This window comes from Gymnoscopelus microlampas (genome assembly GCF_963454915.1).
Source record: "Gymnoscopelus microlampas genome assembly, chromosome: 9".
Classification (NCBI taxonomy): Eukaryota; Metazoa; Chordata; class Actinopteri; order Myctophiformes; family Myctophidae; genus Gymnoscopelus; species Gymnoscopelus microlampas.
Genome location: NC_139946.1, coordinates 5,841,756 through 5,864,035, shown reverse-complemented (window position 1 = coordinate 5,864,035; position 22,280 = coordinate 5,841,756). Strand labels below are relative to the sequence as shown.

The window sequence follows — 22,280 nt, the reverse complement described above, 5'->3', positions numbered from 1 at the left end:
TTTTGGACATATGAGGTTTCCGACCGACAGAGACGATAGCTTTTCCAAAATATTTGATTAATTCCAAACCTTTTCCAGGCCTGGAAAACAGTTTTTCTAATTTCAAAATATTTCCAGGAATTTCATGACCGTGGGAACCCTGTTATTGAGACTGTCTGGTGAATGGGAGAGCTAAGAGGACAGAGGAGAGCCTGTCTTTACTGTAGAGGGAACAGCACATCAGCGCTATCCCCGATACAGCCAGTATCATGCTCAGCCTAGAAGAACGCCTGACTTCTGGCTCTGGTATCACTCTGGTCTTGAAAGGCTGGGCCACCCGCTCCCATTGGGTGAGGATGGCCTGACGGGCTCCGGACCATTGGCCCGGCCCGGTCAGACGGTACTGGTAGGGGGTGCAGGGCCCCGCGAACACCTGTAGTCCTAGCCTGGGGTCCTTCATCAAAAGCCAATGAATGTTGGGTAGAGCCCCTATTTTCTCTGCCAGAGAGTCCATGTAATACATGTAGTCCACCTGAAGGGGGTTACGGTCAGAGCAGTTAAACCTATAGGAAAAGAACACATTGATCAACAGCTTGAAAGACCTCAGCATGTTATAACGGTTAATACCTTGGCCCCCAGACATGTACCCTAAACTGGCTTATGATTCAATCCCAATAATGACCTCTCATGTTCTCTTCACTGTCCTGTCTTTTTTTTTTAACCAATTGTTCTCCTTGCAACACTGTGCTGCAGTGCAGTGGTATGCACTATGCAGTGAATTATTTTCAATCATTTAAAGATGTTATTAGGGGTGCAACAGATAATCGAACTAATCAATTTAAATGATTATTTAAAAAAAAGATTGATCATTTCATAAAATAATCTATCAATAATTGGCATGTCATAGGCGAAAAGTTAAGAAAAAAAAACGCTAGTCAATCTACAAGCTCACAACACATCGCAACGTGTTCTGAGCTTTTTTGGCATGACACCATTGGACTATGAAGCATACGTTACACTTACGTGGTTATTAAAAAAAAAAAAAACTGTTCAATAAATCAAAAAAGTAATCAATAGAATCTGTAATCCCTTTGTATACTAATACTTGCCAAGATAACACATACCTGCCTATGCCTACCTCTGATTCATGATTTCTGTGTCTTTCTCAACATGTTGTAGCATAGTTTCCTCTGCGGGCAGTGTCAATATACCTTGGGGAAAATGTATTAATAAATACATAGACATGTATATACTTCTACAACCCAGAACCTGACAATTTATAATAACTGACATAGAGGTTATGATTATAAGCTAGAGCCAAAGCCAGAGTAAGGACAACATCCACCATATACTGTGTGTGCATGTGGACACTATACATATTATATACACACAATTTATGTCATTGTGGATTCTACCTTTAAATACTCTGGTGACCCAGCGAGCCTGCATCTCAGCCAGAGGGTTTATGGCACCGAGGGCGTGGATGAAGCCCACCACAGCCAGTGTAGGGTGGCGTAGCCCTGGGGGGAACACGTGCTGGTATAGACGCAGCCGGTGGCCGCTCTTAGCTTGCAGGGCTGAAGGCAGGAAGGGGAAACCGTAGTCGTAGCCTGTAGCGAACACCACCACATCCACCTTTATGACACAAAGAAATAGACTACAACAATAAGGACTTTGTAATGTAAGCCAAGGCCAGCTTTATTTGTAGATTTGTATATTTATATCCTGTGCTGTCTGGTGTATTTTAAAATTTCACTGACTTTGAACTTTCGAGACCCAGGAGCAAATTGAATGTGTATAATATGGAAACAGAATCAGGGGGTAATTCAGGCCGAGTGAAAAAGAAAATATATACAATAGTTTGCCATATCCCAGTACTTTCAATGTTATAATATCCTCTTTGTAATACAATATAACCCTGACTCAGCAGCTGCATCTAATACCTGGGGAAATGATTTAATACCAATACACACCTCATTTACAACGCTCCCATCAACCATGACCACACTGGAACCATGGAATTGCTTCACGTTGGGCTTTATCTGAACCCGACCTGAAATGATCCGGCCTGGCAGGTCATCGTTCACAACTGGGATTTGTGCAGAAAACCTGCAGAGACAACAGTAAAGAACAATACCATAGAGCAGGGGTGCGGGCAACTTTGATGATGGAGAGGGCCACTATATTTCCATACTCACTCCAGAGGGCCACATTGCATACGTGCAATGCATGCAAATACGTGCAAAACTAGCTTATCTGCTATTTTTGAATTTGAATCCTGATTTTTTTTGTGCTATTTTTGAATTGGAATCCTGAAAAGTAACATTTTTAATAATACATTAAATAAACTTAAATACAAATACATTGGACATAAAAAAGAAAATAGAATTTTAATACTAATAGACTGAAGTAATTAAATAGGGTCATGTTTGCAATTGTAACAGCTGAAATCAATAATATATCAATATACCTGCAGGCCGCATTAAGTGAAGGTGGGGGCCGCATGTGGCCCCGGGCCGCCAGTTGCTCATGTACGCTATACAGCATGTGGAGCCTCACAGGTATAACATTTTAACCAAAAATAACCCCCTAATAGGCTCTATGCACAGCAGCCATATTGGGAATGAATTGGGCCCCTTCCTTACTTCCTTCACAGGTGTTACCAATGATACTAATTAAGGCTCTGTTCCATTTAGTGTGGCATAGTGGTTGTCTTATTTTCAAGGACCCCCATAACTCTGAGAGTGTACAAATGGAACCAAATGGACCCTTAGGGTCCATTTGGTTCCATTTGTACACTCAGAGTTACACACCCACCATAAGGGGCCATTTGGGAACCAAAATGAAGTGTTTCTAGTGAGCCAACATGCACAATATCAGCACCCTGACCAGAATGGAACAGAGCCTTCATTAGTATCATTGGTAACACCTGTGAAGGAAGTAAGAAGAGGCCCAATTTCTTTCCAATATGGCTGCTGTGCATAGAGCCTATTAACAACAAAGTCAATGGGAGTCCTTGTTTAATAGCGATCAATGCTGATAATGTTTTATACGATTATTAATTGAGCTGCTATTGTAAGAGCGTGCTGTGGTTCAACTATGCACACCTCTAGGTTGTGTTGTTTCTGTATAATCTGATACATGCTTGCTTGGCCTGAGAGAGAGGTTATTTGATTGAAGTATTGAGACTGTTCCATAACAAATGGTTGCATAACTGACGTGTATTTACATACTGTATAGCAGTGGTTCTCAAACTTTTTCATGTCAGGGACCCACAAATTGACACTTATTAGCCTGCGGACCCCCATTTGAAAAAGATATGCCAGGGACCCCCATAAGAGAAGATTTTTACGGCTCTAGCAGTGATTCTCAACCATTTTCATTTCAAGGACCCCCCAGTTTAACATGCATTATTAGGCTACGGACCCCATTTAATGGCATCTCTATCTCTGGGACCCCAATTCATATTGTAAAATCAATGTTAATTTAACTCTGAGAGTGTACAAATACATATGTACTTGTACAAATGTACAAGTACATTTGTACGCTCTCAGAGTTACAGACCCATAAGGGTCCATTTGGTTCCTGTCCATCATTTAGCTGCGGACCCCCTGGAACCCCCTCAAGTACCCCTGAGGGTCCCCGGACCCCACTTTGAGAACCAATGCTGTATAGAACCTTCTTCCTTTATGATTTTTCCATTGTTACCCATGTTTAGGTTTTAGGCCGTAGAGTCTATGGTCAAATCCTTGGTTCAGTTTCTTCTCCAGCATGTTTGCACTCCATGAGGGGAGGAGTCTATATATCATATTATCCAATCGGGATGTCCCCACCAGGTCACCTGGGAGCCCACGCTCGCCTACACGGCCGACGACCCAAGCCCCGCTCCTGGTACTGAGGTACACCTGTATGTGAAGATCAACGTAGAAAAGGTTGAACTAAACCCTTTGTGCATGTCAATAGGCTCTATGCACAGCAGCCATATTGGAAAGAAATTGGGCCTCTTCTTACTTCATTCACAGGTGTTACCATTACCAATGAAACTAATGAAGGCTCTGTTCCATTCTGGTCAGGGTGCTGATATCGTGCATGTTGTCTCACTAGAAACACTCCATTTTGGTTCCCAAACGGCCCCTTATGGTGGGTGTTTAACTCTGAGAGTGTACAAATGGAACCAAATGGACCCCTAAGGGTCCATTTGGTTCCATTTGTACACTCTCAGAGTTATGGGTTTCCTTGAAAATAAGACAACCACTATGCAACTCTAAATGGAACAGAGCCTTAATTAGTATCATTGGTAACACCCGTGAAGGAAGTAAGAAGGGGCCCAATTCATTCCCAATATGGCTGCTGTGCATAGAGCCTATTTAAAGGTCTTTTTAATCTTTGTGTTTAAGGTCCCTCTCCACTGAAAAAACACAACATCAACAAAAAAACAACGTGTTTTTGCTACCTTTACCTAATCTTGGAGGCCTGACTTTGACTATGCACCAAATCTGAGTTATATGTGAAGAACTTGCCACCAGAGCGCCCTTTTCACTTTCTCCCACTGCAGGTGGGGGGAGCTTCTCTGTAGCATCATGATCCAATATGCAAATGAGCCTCTTGCTAAAACCTGAAACCACTTTGCTTTGATCCGTGGTGGTGGGCCTGAGATATTTGTGTATTTGAATATGCATACAGTACATCCAGCATTTCTCAATGAGGGACAAAGAGTAGATGTGCTTCCAAACCTCTTTTCAGAGTGTCTTTTTACTTTTTATGTGGGAAAATCATGTTAAACAACATCATAGCAGAGTTTTTTTTTTACATACCTCAAATAGGTGTCTGGGGGGGAATTTAAGGACATGGTTTGGTTTGTGTTTGAAACTACAGAGAACGACCCCGAGAAGTAGAGTGTGTACCTTATCAGCAACTCGACTGATATCCACAGCGATGTCTCCTCCAGAATTTCCAATCCCAATCACCACCACCGTTTTCCCTTCCAGACCCTCAGCATTGCGATATTCCCAACTATGGAAATACCTGCCTCTGAAGCTCTCAATACCTGAAGCAGGGAATCAGAGACAACGACAAAAAAATCATGTTACTCACCTCAACATTACCATACCGTTAAATCCTCACTGTTAATTAAATTGGTCCCATTGGTGCTATTGAGGAAATCTTGAAAACAACAACAAAATGTTTACATATTTGAGGAGAAGGTGGTTAGTTTAAGGTGCAAGGTGTTTATTGTCCCAACACATACTGGACAATACAGCTAGTAGCACCATAATATTGATATTATCCAAACATTTTCAAATGTGTAAAAGTCTTTTGAAAATAGCAGATCTACAAGCTCACAATGCGTTGCATTGTGAGCTTGTAGATCGTCTATTTTCAAATGGCCAAAATGTATACAGGGCTGAAGTGGTTAATGTATGCTTTGTAATAAAACAAAATCTACAAAGTAACTAGTATAAAGTTTTCAAATAATTGTAGTGGAGTGAAAGTACAACATTTGCCTCTGAGATGTAGTGGAGTAGAAGTAGTAGTAGTAGTAGTAGTAGTAGTAGTAGTGGAAAGTACTGAAAATGGGAAATACTCCAGTAAAAAAAAAAACCTCAAAATTGTACTTAAAGGACGACTTCACCACTTTTCAACATATCTTCATATAATAGGTCCTCACTAATGCTCATGATAAAATGGTACAATTTTTTTCTAATCAGTCTGTGTCTCAGAGGAGGGCTGTAGACAGTTCAGAAACCTGTCTACCAGTGACATCATCGATGGGGAATCCAAGCTAATAGAAACTGCAGGCTTTGTATTCCTGGAAAGTTGCAATGCAATAATAGATCCCATTGTTCTCGCCTTAATAAAAATCTGAATTAAAAAATTGAAATCTTTTTGGAAAAAAAAATCATGCCTAACGATGATGTCATTGGTAGACGGGTTTCTGGACTGTCCACAGTCCTCCTATGAGACACAGACCAAGTAGGAAAAAATTGTATCATTTTATCATGAGCATTAGTGAGGACCTATTATATGAAGACATGTTGAAAAGTGGTGAAGTCGTCCTTTAAGTACAGTACTTGAGTAAATGTACAGTACTTAGTTACTTTACACCACTGTACTGTATTCAATACATGTGTGATACCTGGGAAGTCACTGAGTGGTAGGTGAGGCTTTGTGAAGTGTCCCGTGCAGCTTATGACCGCATCGAAGAGGTGAGTCTCTATCTGCTCATCTTTTCCCTCCGTCTCCACCTCCCACTGGCCTGTCACTGAGAAGTCTGGACTCTGCCTCACACTGACCACAGTTGTCTACAACACACACACACACACACACACACACACACACACACACACACACACACACACACACACACACACACACACACACACACACACACACACACACACACACACACACACACACACACACACACACACACACACAATATATGTGATCACTGATGTTCATGCGCACAGCTGCTAAACATACCGTACATATAAGCTGGCCAAGTTACTATCAGAAGTGTTGAAATTAAATGACTTCTGAGGTTTCTCTGTCTTCTCTACCTGTCCCTTTCATCACTGCTGACTAAAACAAACAAACAATAAACTATTGTAAAATCTTTAGCATTTGTAACTCCAGAGTGTGAACAAATGTAACATCTGCACACTGTCTGAGTTAAATTAACACTGAGGATCTTACTGTAAAACATTTCCCAAATTTACATTATGTTACACGTTAAGAAGAAACTGCCTCTGATGTCAAAGTCAGGACCGGTGTTGATTTCGTCGACTAAAACTATGACGAACAATGCTCGTCGACTACCGTTTTTCATTGCCGAAAACGAAATAAAAACGAAATAAAAACTAAGCTATGATGACTAAAACTAAGACTAAATATATTGACGAATTCGTCAAAACTAGACTAAAATGTTAGAGAGAGACTTGTTGAGAAGAGATACAGTAGAACTAAGACAAGTCATTTTATGCTTTGGTTGCGCTAGGGTGTGCATGCTGAAAATAGCAGATCTACAAGCTGACAACGCGTCGCGCTGCGGCGCGTTGTCAGCTTGTAGATCGGCTATTTTCAGCATTCAACCGAGTGTAAAATCAGCCATTATGACGCCATCAAGGCACCACCAACATACATTTTAGTCGACTAAATCAACTGTAGATTTAGTCGACTATAATCTTATGATATTTTGTCGACTGAAACTAGACAAAAACTAAAACATTTCAGATGACTAAAATATGACTGAAACTAAATGAATTTTATTCAAAAGCCTTTGACTAAAACTAAATCAAAATTTGCTGTCAAAATCAACACTATAGTCAGGACGAGACTAATGACCTCTGTCTGACCTTGAAGCGTATGTGCTGCAGGAGGTCGAAGGCCTCGGCGTACTGCCGCAGGTACAGCAGCACCTCAGAGTGGTGCATGTTGTTGGGGAGGTGAGCCGGGGGAGGGAAGTCGCTGAACGCCATCATCTCTTTGGAACTGTTGACCACCACGCCGTGGTAGATGTTGGCCCTGCCAGGCTCCGGCTGCTCCTGCAGACAGACAAGTCAATTATTCATCACCAGAGAGTCAATTATTCATCACTTTGTTTGTGCTTAGAAAATAAATTGGTTCATTATTCATTATTGAGCGTCTGTCTGTTTATCTGTGTCGTGCCGGTGCAGTGAATTGCAGCGACAGCGCACGTTTGAACTGAATTGAGAGAGAAAGATACAAGAGTCAACTCAAACTGATGCTAGTTAATCATTGGTGCTGAGCCATCATTCATGGGATCTCACACACACACACACACACACGCACACGCACACACACACACACACACACACACACACACACACACACACACACACACACACACACACACACACACACACACACACACACACACACACACACACACACACACACACACACACACACACACACACACACACACACTTCTATGGGAGACATATGGAACCTAAATACCCCCATCCCCTTTTACTCCCTTACTTCATCTGTAAGAGTCTAGAATGTAACATGTGCAGATATTATGACTTTGATGGGAACCATCACCCCATGGGGAAAAAACTAACATTAAAACATTCTTAATGGGAACCATTACATATTGGTTGAATGTTCAGTAAAGGAGGTAAGAAAAATGTTTATTAGGCTTTTTGTTTTGACAACTTGTAGATGATTAAACATGCACTGGGTGATTTTGACCCAGGAACATTTTTGCTGTTCCTGCTAATAACCGGACAGGGTGTTAAGAACATCTTAGGCATTGTTGTTCTTGGACGCAAAGCACATAGCACAGGAGACACATTCTGTTCCGAGTAGGAAATAAATGAGTAACTGAAGTCAAAGGCTAAATGCAGTAATATCAGTACACACACAGAGATGTCTTTGAAGGTTTGGGAACGGTTCCAAACCCGGGAAGAGAGCCAAGCTCATCTATTCCTTTATGTTGTTTCATAGCAGTAAGCAGAGGGATCAAGGTGTTCCCTCAAGCCTGCATGGTTGTTTGTTGAATATCCATGTTACTCTAGGTACAAAGCTAAATCCCCAGTGTTAACTGTTTTAACTTAAAATCCACTGCTTGTGAAAACAGGATAGTTTAATGGTAAATTACACGTTTTAGTCATAAAAGACATTTAACTGTTAACTACTCTTATCAGGACCATTTGACAGCAAGCTCAAAGTGTAAAATATGGTGTTGTATACAATCGCTTCTATATCAAAAACACAGCTTTGCCATTGCTAATAAAGCTGTGTGAATAAATGTGCATGTTTGAGCATTTACAGTATGTCAGGGAGACTGCTGTATCAGGGAGAACGTGCTGTGCTGCTGGGCTCAGGTCCAACAAGGATGACCAGGCTCCATCCATCACCATGATGAACTTGATGAAGAGTGGCCATTATTACTTCACTCTCTGGCTCCCCCAAAGGAATGCAGATGAATTCAATACTCATTGTGCTGCTCTCAGGACTCTAGGACACTCACACACAGACTAGTGTACCTTGGAAAGTGATAAGCTGTGCAAAACTACTTTATATCATCCTTGATGTGTAGGAAGTATCAGTAGAATCACAATGAGAGTTGATAAAAGGCTTTAATCACTGTTAAAAGCCTTGTGACTATTCTGTTGCTTGGTATATGGATTCAGTGAAGTGTTGAATGGAAATATGTCACAATTTCCACCCAGATTTGCCCATTTGGTTGACATAATACAAAAAAATAAACTGAAAAAGACCGGATGGGTCTGCTGTTTGTCACGAATACATACAAAAAAACTTTGAAGCGTTCAACAAGTGAGTAGCGAGCCCCGCTTTGTTCTTATGATTCTGTTCTTACAGTCTGGCTCAGTGCCAAGGAACGGAGGAAGTGCGTTATTCGTTTTTTGAATGTTTGACATATCCTCACCTTTAACCTCCAGAGTCCCCCGATGTCGTCGCTGCTCTCGAAGCAGGTGGGCTCCAGACCCTCATCCAGACAGGCCTTGATGCTGGTCAGACCGGAGGGTCCTGATCCCATCACCGCCACTCTACGTACCATGTTAGAGCTGGGTAGCAGATGAGTACGTTTTAATTCACAAGAGCAATTATAGTGGTCGAAGTACAGAGAAGGTGTACAGAGATAGATTTCCCCGTGTAAAGACCAGAACAGAGTTTCATGGCCACAGGTTCGACAACAGAGTTGACAACAGGGCACCAATGACAAAGCAATGACAACACCACTGTCTTTGCAGTGGTGTAAAGTAACTAAGTAAATTTACTCAAGTACTGTACTTACAGTAAGTACAATTTTAAAGTATTTTTTATTTTACTGGAGTACTTCCAATTTTCAATACTTTTACCTCTACTCCACTAAGTACATAGTATTAAATTTGAAAACTTTAATTACTAGTTATTTTGTAGATTTTGATTATTATTACAAAACATACATTACCCACTTCAGCCCTATATACATTTCGGCCATTTGAAAATAGCCGATCTACAAGCTCACAATGCGTCGCATTGTGAGCTTGTAGATTGAGCTGTGCAAATTACACAGCTCAGCAGACAGAAGTGCTAGTAGTAAGCTATATAATCAGATTGTACTCACAAATCAACATAAAGCACATGTAATTGCAACCGCTGAGTCTTGCCTCTGTGTCCTCCTATGGGTCCTCCTATGTGTCCTCCTATGGGGAATGATGTTGACTAAACACACAGTCTCCTTGCAACCTCTGGAGTCTTAAAACTTGCAAATGTGTAATCAGGAAGGTTTAAAACCCATACCAGCACAAGTTGATGATTACTCTGTGACTGACTGAGAGTAAAAAGAGACATACACAATACTGCAAGAACAATGTTCTATGAAAGTACTGCAACTATGGAATTGATGTATTTGGAATGTCAGATAGACAAGTAAATAAGAAAATGTTAGTGTGTTAATGTCAATGTTACAAACATAACTATGTATGCATGTACAGTATGTGTACGTATGTGTGAATACTAGCATGTGGTTGACTGTGTGACAGTGACACTGTACCCAGGAAACATATTCCTAAGGGGACAATAAAAGTACAGGTATATCTTTCATATTATCACTCAACACAAGCCAGGGCCTGAGATCGATTGGTTACAGTATTATTATTACCACACTAATCAGTCTATAATAAGATATTAACACAGGAGACAGTTGGAGTTAAGTTAAATAAAGTCAAACATTAACATAACATTCTGTTACCTCAATGCACAACAATTGAGTCACACCCAGCTCAGAGTCTATTTAGTTGCACTCAGGCCAGGCGTGACTGCTTAAAAATCATCCATCATCACCAACCCTACAGTCTACCTTTATGGAGAAAGTAAGTGATTGACATAGCAGTGTCAGCTGTGCATCTCGTCTCGCTGTGATTGGTCTTCTTTCCTTGGGATATACTGTACAGAATCAGATGGTCTACTCAAGGGACATGCAGACCAATGCTGTTCTAGACTGCTGGTCCCTTTGGGCCTTTGCCACACCCAAAAACTACAAAGAACTATTTCTACCACATTTTACAGTATGTCAACCTTAACATTTAGAATAACATACAGAGTTTCAAGTATTATTTTATTCTTGTACTGTAATAAAAGAATGATTTCACTCTTAAACCGGAGGCCTGCTTCATTTATTTGAATCCCAGATTATAGTATTTTCCTATTTGTTTGTTTGTTCATTCATTCATTCATTCAACAAAATCTATAAGTCATCTTTGAGGGCCCCTTTAAGGCTGGAATATACAGTTCAGTCCATATTTAACACATTTCAGTGTCTACCAGAATCCTCCTAGCAACGTGTTGAGTCTATCCAGAATCTGAGCTGGTTCCTCCAGCATGGCATGGAGTTTATACTGGGAAAACAGCACAACCACCATTACAACTCCCCCAGATAGTGTGAGCAGCTGTGGGGCAAGCCACCTGGCTTCACGTTCTGGCACCGCTCTGGTCTTGAAAGGCTGGGCCACCCGCTCCCATTGAGTGAGGATGGCCTGACGGGCTCCGGACCATTGGCCTGGCCCGGTCAGACGGTACTGGTAAGGAGTGCAGGGGCCAAGCAACACCTTCAGGCCCAGCACTGGATCTCTCAGTAGAAGTCCTGGGATGTTCGGTCGAACCCCTATCTGTGATTAGAAAGGTATCATGATGAATGAGCCTTTTATATAGATCTGTGTGTGGAAACAAAACAATCCATTTATCTAGACTCTAGACTATACTTTATCTAGACCATGAGACTATGCTCATGGTGCTCCAATGATCTAAATAATTTCAAGATAATCATCACCTGGCACTTACAGTATGCATCATATTTCTTTCAGACATTCCTCAGTACACGTAAGGGGACCTGGGTGATTGGTCGAATGTCCAACTCTGGGCTTCCTCTGGACATGACATTTATCACCAGGGCCGGCAACATTCTGACCCGACTACTGCCAAAGGCTCTGCTCTGCTGGGTGGCAGAGAGAGATCTGAACCACAAATATACCAAACACAGGTGACTTATTGCAACTTTGATAAACACATTAGGCTACTAACACAGGTGAGATTTTTAGGGGGGATGCTCTGTCTTCTATACGATGACTTGGCTATGAGAATGCACCTGCCTGAGAGCTGGCATCCCTATTTTGGACCAGTGGCGTAGCCAGAACGCTAGTATAGGCTAGGCCTAGGCGAGAGCGGGTGGGCGCGTGAAAATATTCGTTTTTTGGGCGGATTTTGTAACTTTTTTCCCGTAACAAAATCGGGTGATAAATCGTATGTATTATTACGGGGCCAAAGCTCTGCTCTGGACACGTATTGTTATTCGCATTATTCTGTCACTTCTTCTTCTTCTTCTTCTTCTGCCACTTTTCGCAGTTCTGGCTGAACCGTGCAGTCGCTTTTTACGAAACTCGGCCATATGGTAGATGGTCATGAAAAACAATAAAGAAATAATTCTCACAATCTTTCGTCCAAAGGTGGCGCTATAGCACTCAATTGAAAATGGCAACTTTGAACAGGTACAACTCATGCCCTGTTTGACCTACAGCCATGAAACTTGGATACACATATGCGTCTCCTCATGCTGAACAACTTTCACACTCTGACTTTTGACCTCTGACCTTTAGATCTCTCACCATTTTGAATTATATGAAAAACAGTCATTGGCTCCTAACTTCTGCATTTTTTCACTTATGGAAAATCCGTTGGAAATTTTTGTAGGCAGTGGTCCAAAGTTCAAGTGTGAAACGTTTCGTGCGGATTGCTCAAAAATCCCAGGAGGAGATAGATTTTAACTATTACAGTATTATGAAAAGTATTCATCTGTGCCTAAAACATACATGCAGACTCACATTTCTTTGAAACTTTGCAGAAATGTACAGGGTCATTCCAAATATCACTGAAACCAATCTTACTCCAATTGGCCAAAAGGGGGCGCTATAGCAATTTTTTGAAAAGGCAGACTTTAAACAGGCATAAGTCATGCCTCGTTTGGCCGAAAGTCGTGAAACTTGCTTACACATGTGCCTTGACTCATGAGGAACACACGTATCGATTTGTCCATTAAGCTCCGCCCTTAGATTTTCCGCAATTTTGAGCAGTTTGAAAAATACTTGTTTTTGCCAGTTCTGGCTTAACCGTGCATACGCTTTTTACGAAACTCGGCCATATGGTAGATGCTCATGAAAAACTACCAAAAAATAATTCTCACACTCATTCGTCAAAGGGTGGCGCTATAGCACTCAATTGAAAGTGCCAACTTTGAACAGGTACAACTCATGCCCTGTTTGACCTACAACCATGAAACTTCGATACACACATGCGTCTCTTCATGCCCGACAACTTTCGTGGTCTGACTTTTGACCTCTGACCTTTAGATCGCCCACCATTTTGAATTATATGAAAAACAGTCATTGGCTCCTAACTTCTGCATTTTTTCACTTATAGAAAATCCGTTGGAAATTTTTGTAGGCAGTGGTCCAAAGTTCAAGTGTTAAACGTTTCGTGCAGATTGCTCAAAAATCCCAGGAGGAGATAGATTTTAACTATTGCAGTTTTATGAAAATTATTCATCTGCCCCTAACACATACATGCAAGACTCACATTTCTTTGAAACGTTGCAGTAATGTAGAGAGTCATTCCAAATATCACTGAAACCAATCTCACTCCAATTGGCCAAAGGGGGGCGCTATAGCAATTTTTTGAAAATGCAAATTTTAAACAGGCAAAAGTCATGCCTCGTTTGGCCGAAAGTCGTGAAACTTGCTTACACTTGTGCCTTGACTCATGAGGAACACACCTATCGCTTTGACCAGTAAGCTCCGCCCTTAGATTGTCCGCAATTTTGAGCAGTTTGAAAAACACTTAAACCCAGGATTTTTCAGCTATTTGCGTGAAACTGTATCATCTGTGTGATCTCCTTTTTCACAGTTACTTGTCTGTTGGTCCAATGGCGTCTCCCTTAAATGAATGCCTCACAATCTCAAGGTCGCCAGTTCAAGCCTCACTTGATGCAGACTTAATTTAAGTTGAATTGCAAACAACATGACTGTATCAATGAATACAGTACATGTGCAAATGGTAAAGATAACCTGAAATGCTTATTTGAGAGTACGTTTTTTCAACATATGACATACTTCATTCTGAAAATAGCTGATCTACAATCTCACAACTTTTCATGGTTTGTGAGCTTGTAGATCGGCTACTTTCACTAGTTTTGGTTCTGAGGAGATGTACAATTTCTTCATTGGTAAATGGTTTGTGAACGAGTGATCTTAGTGTTAGTGAAACAGGGGCTTGGTTCATGAAAGAAGGCAAGAGTTTATGATCTTCAACAGACAATATCAGCCTGGACAAAGCTATAGCACTATAGGTAGTGTTGCAGCCTATTAGTCTGAAGGTTGAGAGTTCGAATCCTGTTAATGGCAGTAGGTTGAGATGTCCAATCAAACCATTATGTTTCCATCTCTCTCTCTCATCAATCTATTGTTTCCATGTCACTCTCTCTCTCTCTTCAATCTATTCCGTTTCCATGTCTTCTCTCTCTCTCTCTATTCACTGGCCCCGTATTATCGCTGCTTGCAGCTATATTTATTATTATTATTAGAGCGATGCTGATGTGTGGACTGACCTCCTCAGCCATGAAATCCAGGTAGGGGATGTAGTCCACCTGGAGAGCAGCCTGCCGTGGACAAGAGTAGCTGAGAAAACAAGACAGAAGCATGGATAAAGTGATTGGCCATTATTCAAAAATACACACCACTACGAGTGTCAAAATGGACCAGCAAGAGGACAAATTAAAACTACTATCTACCATGACAAATCAGCTTCTCAAAGATGTTTAAGACAAGGCAAGTTTAATTGCATTTCATACAAAAGGGGAAATCAAGGTGTTTTACAATATATCTTTCTGGTAAAATGCCCGTTTTAAAGCAAATAATTTAAACTGTCTCAGCAGCATCAGAAAACACATTTACAAGACTGTGTGGTGTTTATACCTGTCACATTGTTAACTACCTTCTCATGTTTCTCTTCATCTCATAATCAATGTCACTCTGCATGGACTCCTCGGACGGAAGATTGTTCAGGCCTTACAAAATCAAAGACAATTGCCAAATATTGATTTTTATTAAATGAAAAAAATGTGTGTGTGTGTGTGTGTGTGTGTGTGTGTGTGTGTGTGGTTCAGATCCGTTTACCAGCAAAGACCTTGATGGCCCATCGGGCCTGCATCTCCACTGTGGGCATAATCGGTCCCTTTGTTTGAAACAGGCCCATGACAGCAAGTGTGGGGCGCTCTAGAGAAGGCGGGAACATGCGCCTGTAAATAGAGACTATTGTAAGATGATGATTTAAACTTGTGATAATAAATGACAGTGAAAGTTGACAGTGATATAGCACACCGTATTTATAATATCATGTACCTACTTGTACAAGGTCACCTCTCCTCCTGGCCCCTCAGCCAGAAATGGAGGCAGGAATGGGAAAGTGACATTATAGCCGGTACAGAAGACCACGGCGTCAATGTTCTGCTCCACTGTGCCATCGCCAAACACGAGTCCAGAGCCCTGGAACCCCTTCAGGTCAGGTTTCATCACCAGCGCCCCCTGAAGAATTCGACCAGGAAGGTCGTCATTGATCATCGGCTTCTTCTCTAAAAGCCTGGGAAAGATGGCAGATGTAAATCACAAAAATAACAATAAGGGTGAGAAGTAGAATAGGGCTACACCTATAGATTATTTTCTTAACAATTATTCTATCAATTACTTTTCTGATTATTGCAAAGCACAGACGTGTTGAGAACTTTTTGACAATGTTTGCCTAGGCTATATGACATGTCCAAAACAGGGGCGTAGCCACGGGTGGCCCACCCCAAAATAGTTTTTGATTATAAATTGGTAAAATCAGGCAAAAATATGAATTATATAACATAACTCTAACCTAACCCTAACCCCAAAAAACGGGAAAAAAGTAACAAAATCCGCCCAAAAAAAGAATATTTTCACGTGCCCATCCGCTCTCGCCTAGGCCTAGCCTATACTAGCGTTCTGGCTACGCCACTGGTCCAAAATAGGGATGCCAGCTCTCAGGCAGGTGCATTCTCATAGCCAAGTCATCGTAGAAGACAGAGCATCCCCCCCCATAAAGATCTCACCTGTGCTAGTAGCCTAATGTGTTTATCAAAGTTGCAGTAAGTCACCTGTGTTTGGGCTTCAGCCCATATAATCTGTGGTCATATTTGTGGTTCAGATCTCTCTCCGCCACCCAGCAGAGCAGAGCCTTTGGCAGTAGTCGGGTCAGAATGTTGCCGGCCCTGGTGATAAATGTCATGTCCAGAGGGAGCCCAGAGTTGGACATTCGACCAATCACCCAGGTCCCCTTACGTGTACTGAGGAATGTCTGAAAGAAAATATGATGCAGAAAAGTACTGAGTGCCAGGTAATAATGATCTTGAAATCATCTCACCGGCACTCTGTGCCGTGCTATGAGCTTGTAGATCTGCTATTTTTGAATAGCCAAAGTGTAAAATAATGCTTTTTAGCTCAAATCAAAAAGTGACACAGATGCGTTCCAGGACTTAATGGGTTAAGACTTGAACGAAAGTATAATCAATAGATGAACCGATAACAGAATTCTGATAACTGGTTTTCATTCTGGCTGTCCAATTATGGATTCATCTGGACCTGGGACACCAGGCTCAATGGAATCAGTCATCTAAAGCCTGATTATGCCTCCACCAGCGACAGCTGTGGCCAGAGGCACTGTCTATGTTTCTATGTTGTCCGTCCACACTACCTTGTGAACGCAATATCCCAGTAACGCCTTGAGGGGAATGTCATGACATTTGGCATGAACGTTCACTTGGACTCAAGGATGAACTGATTTCGAAGTAGGTGATCAAATGTCCAGGTCACGGTGATCTCACAAAACATGTTAATTAGATTCCTTGAAAGGTCTTCATCGACTGTTGAATACTATGTAAGTCTGAACAGACACAGATGTGAACAGCAAGTGGTTGGCTGGAGGCATACAACCACAAGGCAGTATTTGGGTGCCATTGTCGCGCACCAAAAATAGCCGATCTACAAGTTTGCAACGTGTCGCATCAGCTTGTAGGTTGGCTATTTTAGGTCTGTCATACAGTGCGGAACCAAGTATACAGTAAATCAAGCCTATAACCCTGCAGTAGACTGGCTCCTCAGGTCAACTTGATCTAAAGTTGTTTTTTAGAGTGTTTTTCGTTTCTTCTTCCACCTCACCTTGTCCGCAGACCTGCTAATCTCCACAGCAATGTCTCCTGCAGAGTTTCCGATGCCAACCACCACAACCCTCTTCCCTCTGAGGGCATCTGCGTCTTTGTATTCCCAGCTGTGGTGGCACCTTCCAGGAAAGGTTTCAGAGCCTGGGGTGGAACACAGGGATAGTCTTTAAGCTTAGGAGAAAGTCTCCTTGTTGAACGTGACATCATTATACTCAACTCATTTATAATGTAGGCTACATCAACTACATCAACTGTCTTTGAATACTGTGCCTAATTTGATACCAAAGACTATCAAGCTCCTAGTACAAAATGGTGAATACGTCTGATTTTGTTTGTGTTTTACGGACCTGGAATGTCTCCTAGGGGTAAGACAGGGTGTGTGTAATGGCCTGAACACACCAGAACTGCATCGAAGACGTGCCTCTCTTCCTGCCCATCTCTGTTCTGAGTCACCACCTCCCACTGGCCAGACGCAGAGAAATCTGGCCTTTGCCTTACACTTCGCACTGTGGTCTTAAAGATATGTGCAAGAACAGACCCATGAAGTTATATACATCTGTACACACAAATACATAAATATAGAGACTTACAAATACACAGATATGTGCACACAACATGCTGATTAGATTTCTATTGAAGGGATAGCCCCTTGAGATGCGGCATCTCATTTTCGAGGGGGTCCCATAAAACATGAACAACAGACATAAATACATACGATACAAGTATACAGATACATTCATACACAGATAGCTTGCTCACCCTCTCCCTCCCACCCACCCCACCAACAACCACCTCACCATCAGCTGCTGAACAACAGAATAGAAAGAAGGGTACATTACAAATACATCAGTGTGTATATGTCCCCACAGGTACAGTCAATTTAGAAGCATAAACAAGCTGTATCAAGACGTGAATAATAGGGAAGTCCTGAAGCGACAGAAGGATGTAATGGATCTAGAGGAAGATTATTCCAATCAAATGGAGCTTTGCAGCAGAATGACCTTACGTCCAACCTCTTTAAAGATGTGTGGGACAACAAAGTAAGGATATTGCAAGTGTTTAAGTGGATATGAAGACCAAATACTGTTTCAAATAAGAAGGAAGAAGAAGACATTTTAAAGAAACAACGAAAGTTGCGGTAGCAGCACTAGCGTACGGAAGGGGTGCAGTAGGTTTAGGGGAGAATAACCTGGAAACGAATGTGCCTGCACAGGTCAAAATGCTCAGCGTACAGCCTGAGGTACTGCAGCAGCTGGGAGTTGTGCAGGTAGTTTGGATAATCAGCGGGCATGGGGAAGTCACTGAAACACATCATCTCCTTGGAGGTGTTGACCACCAGCGAGCGGTAGATACTAGAACGCTCTGGCTCAGGTGCGTCCTGCATGTGGAAACAGACAGGCGTCGATGATTAGTATGAGTGAGGGACTGCGCTAGATATACTTTAGACCAGTGGTTCTCAACCTTTTCAGGCCGATCGAGACCAACCCAAAATAATCCTATTTGAACTGGGGACCCCCCCCACCCTGACAAGCACTTGGTATTGTAGGAGTTGAGGCATTTCATTTAGTTTGACTCGGTTCTACAGATAAATATTGTGAAAATATATATCGCCTCGCAGCGCGTTGTGAGCTTGTAGTTTGATGTTTTTTTCAAAGTTAGCTTCTTTCTTATATAATTTGACAATTTGGCCAATGTTTGACCAGTTTTATAGTATAGTTTGTTGATTACTTTTGATGCAGTAATGGTCTTTTCTCTTTAGGTTTTATTTTTTAGGTATTAAAAATGTCTTAAATTGACACTTCAATGTCATTTGGGGACCACCCGAAATCTGGTGGGGACCCCCCTGGGGGTCCCGACCCACAGGTTGAGAACCACTGCTTTAGACAACCAGCCAGGTACAGTGCAATCACTTTCTGACGTTTCTCACTCCACCTGTAAGATACTGTAGTACAGCCAGAGCACACCTAATTTTAAGACCAGATAAGGGCAAGTACATTTGGTACTTGCTATGCTGTAGTATTACACAACATGGGTGCTGGGCATGAAAATGACATCTGCCTCGCTGCACCGCTGCTTTGTGTTGTATTGTTCAGGAGTAAGATAGCCAGGGCCTTTTTTTTATGAATACATTTGTTTTTGTCCAATCTGTATGGTAGAGTATGTTAATACAATATCATTTATACAATTGGGGTGGTTGTATTTTGTCTCCCTGCTCTTCTATTGAGACATTTCAAGAGATCATGTCAAAGGTCATGTCTCACCTAGACACAGGATCTGACATAAAATTTGACATGATGGTCAAGATTCAATTTATCCCCTGAGCAAGCAGGCCAAATGGTAAATAAATTCAGCTCTCTCTCAGGTAGAAGAGGAAAGTTACATTTAAATCTTACTAAGTTATTATTCTTATCTTATTTTTGATTCGATTTCTGTATTACATATATTTTATTTTATTTTACTTATATCCCCACTCTTACCTGTACCTATTCAGTTTTTCATGCTTACTGCTGTTGCTGCTACGACAGCTGAATTTCCACGCAGGGACCAAAAACTGTGTGTCTATCAAATGGTAAATGGTGCATTTACAGTTTATAGCGACTTTATCCACAGCGCTTTACAATGTGCATTGTGCATTACATTCACCCATTCACACACCGATGACGAAGAAAACCATGCAAGGCACCAACCTGCTCACCAGGAGCAGTTAGGGGTTCTGTGTCTTGCTCAAGGACACTTCAATACTAACACAGGGGGTATAGCTGGAGATTAAACCGGGAACCCTCTGTTTCCCAAGAGGCCGCTCAGACCCGCTCTACCTCCTGAGCCACAGCCGGCCATTGTCTATCAGTCATTATTTGTTGTGCATACGGGACACAGATCTTTTGGATTACCAATTGGTATATTACTCATCACTAACCTATGCCTCTTTGCATGGGAACCAAGATTAGTTCTTGAAAAATGCCCCCCCCCCCCCAGTGAGGAAATGGCAAATGGGATGATAATGGCACATCTAAATATTTCTTAAAACTGTTTCCTCAATCCTCATTGGTCACCCTGGTGGTTCAACGAGTTCGAATCTGTGTCCATACAATATCTTTCACTTGACTCTAGTCTAGTGTCACATCTCATGCTCCCTCTTTTTATCCTCTCTTTTCCATCTCTCTCCTGACTGTGTTAAAAGGTGGTGCCTCCCCTCACCCACCTTAAACCTCCACAGACCACCGATGTCATCACTGCTCTCAAAGCAGACAGGTTCCAATCCCTCATCCAGACATGTCTTGGTGCAGACCAGACCTGAACTGCCGCCTCCGATTACTGCCACGCGCCGGACCATTATTGTTTACCTGCACGGGGAAGGGCAGGTTTAGTGCTCACTGAGACAGTTACATGTTGATGTCAGCAAAAATATTGAGACATTTCTGTCAAGAAGGTCAAGAAAACATTGAGACGGGAAATAAATGTGTTCTGCAATGAGTTAATTTCCTGCCTCAAGAATTTGTGTCATCCCCCCTCTATGCCAATTACAACTAGCTTCATTTTAGGCATTTAACAGACAGTCTCATCTATACAGTGATTTACAAAGTGTAAAGCTGGAGGAAGTGCCACAAAACACAACTTCTCTGGTGGTCAAGGAATTTACGTGCTCGCTAGGAGAAAACAAATAGTATGCTACAAAGGAAATAGAAAAAGCAATAACTAGGAATGCATTAGTACAGTATATGTCAACTGAAGTATTTCATATAATATTGATGAAGATTTGGTGAGAGGAAGAGGGACGAAATTAAAAAGGACCTTGCGGGACAAGATGGTTGTTTATATAGAATATCTCAAATCCAGTGGTGGAAAAAGTACTCAAATTCTTTACTTAAGTAAAAGTACCAATACTGCAGTATCGAAATGCTCTGTTACAAGTAAAAGTCCAGAATTCAAAATGTACTTGAGTAAAAGTACAAAAATATTGGCATCAAAATGTACTTAAAGTACCAAAAGTAAAAGTACTAAAATGTTTGAAAATAGCAGATCTACAAGCTCACAACGCGACGCGTTGTGAGCTTGTAGATCTGCTATTTTCAAATAGCCTATGTATAAAATAGGGCTGAAGTGGTTAATGTATGTTTCATAATATCATAAAACTGAAAAGTAACTAAAGTTTTAGGGTTAGTAAAAGTACAATATTTGCCTCTGAGATGTAGTGGAGTAGAAGTACTAAAAATGGGAAATACTCGAGTAAAGTCAAATTTCCTCAAAATTGTACTTAAGTACAGTAGTACTTCAGTAAATGTACTTAGTCACTTTACACCACTGCTCAAATCAAATATGCAAAGAACTATGAAAAAGGACAATTAATCCCAAAGCAATAATGCTGTGTTTCAATAACAACTATACTTTGTGATCCCGCCTCCACTGAGGTCATCGATCATGTGATTATTAACACATGTTACACAACATCATGATCTTAGTCTCAATGCATGAAATGTAAGACATCTGCTCTTACCTACAGTATCCCTGAGGCTTGTGTGCAGCTAAGGCTGTTGTGCAGTAGAAGCCTCTATATTCAGTATGTTTTGTTGTTGCACATTAACTTCAGTCAGTCAGTCAGTCAGTCAGTCAGTCTGTCTCTGTCAGTCAGTCAGTGGAACGGAGGGAGAGACTTTGACCCTAATCCTGGTGGGAGAAAGGAATTTGTTTTACCTGAGTGCTGTGGTGGGGTTAACATTCTTCCCAGAATGTTCTGTCTTCCCTATGTAGAATATGTAGCATGTGTCCTCACTCCTCTCAGACAGTATGAATGTCTGAACTGAACTAACTCAAAGGAGAAAAAAAGACAAGAATTAGGGAGGGTTTGTTAACCCTTTATTTGCATGTCTAGACAGATCACCCTGAATCAAAAACAGCACCACCTTGTGACCAAACTATATAACTGATAGGCTACTGCATATTTTCCTTAATTAAAATATAATTGCAAATCTATGGGTGAATATTGCTATTTTGGTTTTGGAGACAGAAATACGTCATCATTCATTCACTGATATTGTTATCC

At 41.5% G+C, this 22,280-nt stretch overlaps 1 protein-coding gene across 1 annotated transcript; it reads right to left on the bottom strand.

Moving 5' to 3' along the window:
* Positions 1–142: 142 nt before the first annotated feature.
* On the bottom strand, positions 143–22,043 carry LOC311051361 (uncharacterized protein; the record flags this gene model as incomplete). The annotated part of the gene is made up of 20 exons (XM_084065925.1): positions 21,932–22,043; positions 20,442–20,583; positions 18,429–18,617; positions 17,587–17,752; positions 17,238–17,380; positions 16,178–16,377; positions 15,406–15,639; positions 15,177–15,298; positions 14,995–15,067; positions 14,609–14,678; positions 11,278–11,621; positions 9,398–9,536; positions 7,335–7,523; positions 6,116–6,281; positions 4,884–5,026; positions 3,688–3,884; positions 1,953–2,088; positions 1,395–1,614; positions 1,118–1,190; positions 143–542 (listed from the first exon to the last, which is right to left on the bottom strand). The coding sequence occupies exons 2-20, from the start codon at positions 20,571–20,573 to the stop codon at positions 143–145; spliced, it is 3,336 nt and encodes a 1,111-aa protein (XP_083922051.1). The 5' UTR covers positions 20,574–20,583; positions 21,932–22,043.
* Between the last annotated feature and the right edge of the window lie 237 nt (positions 22,044–22,280).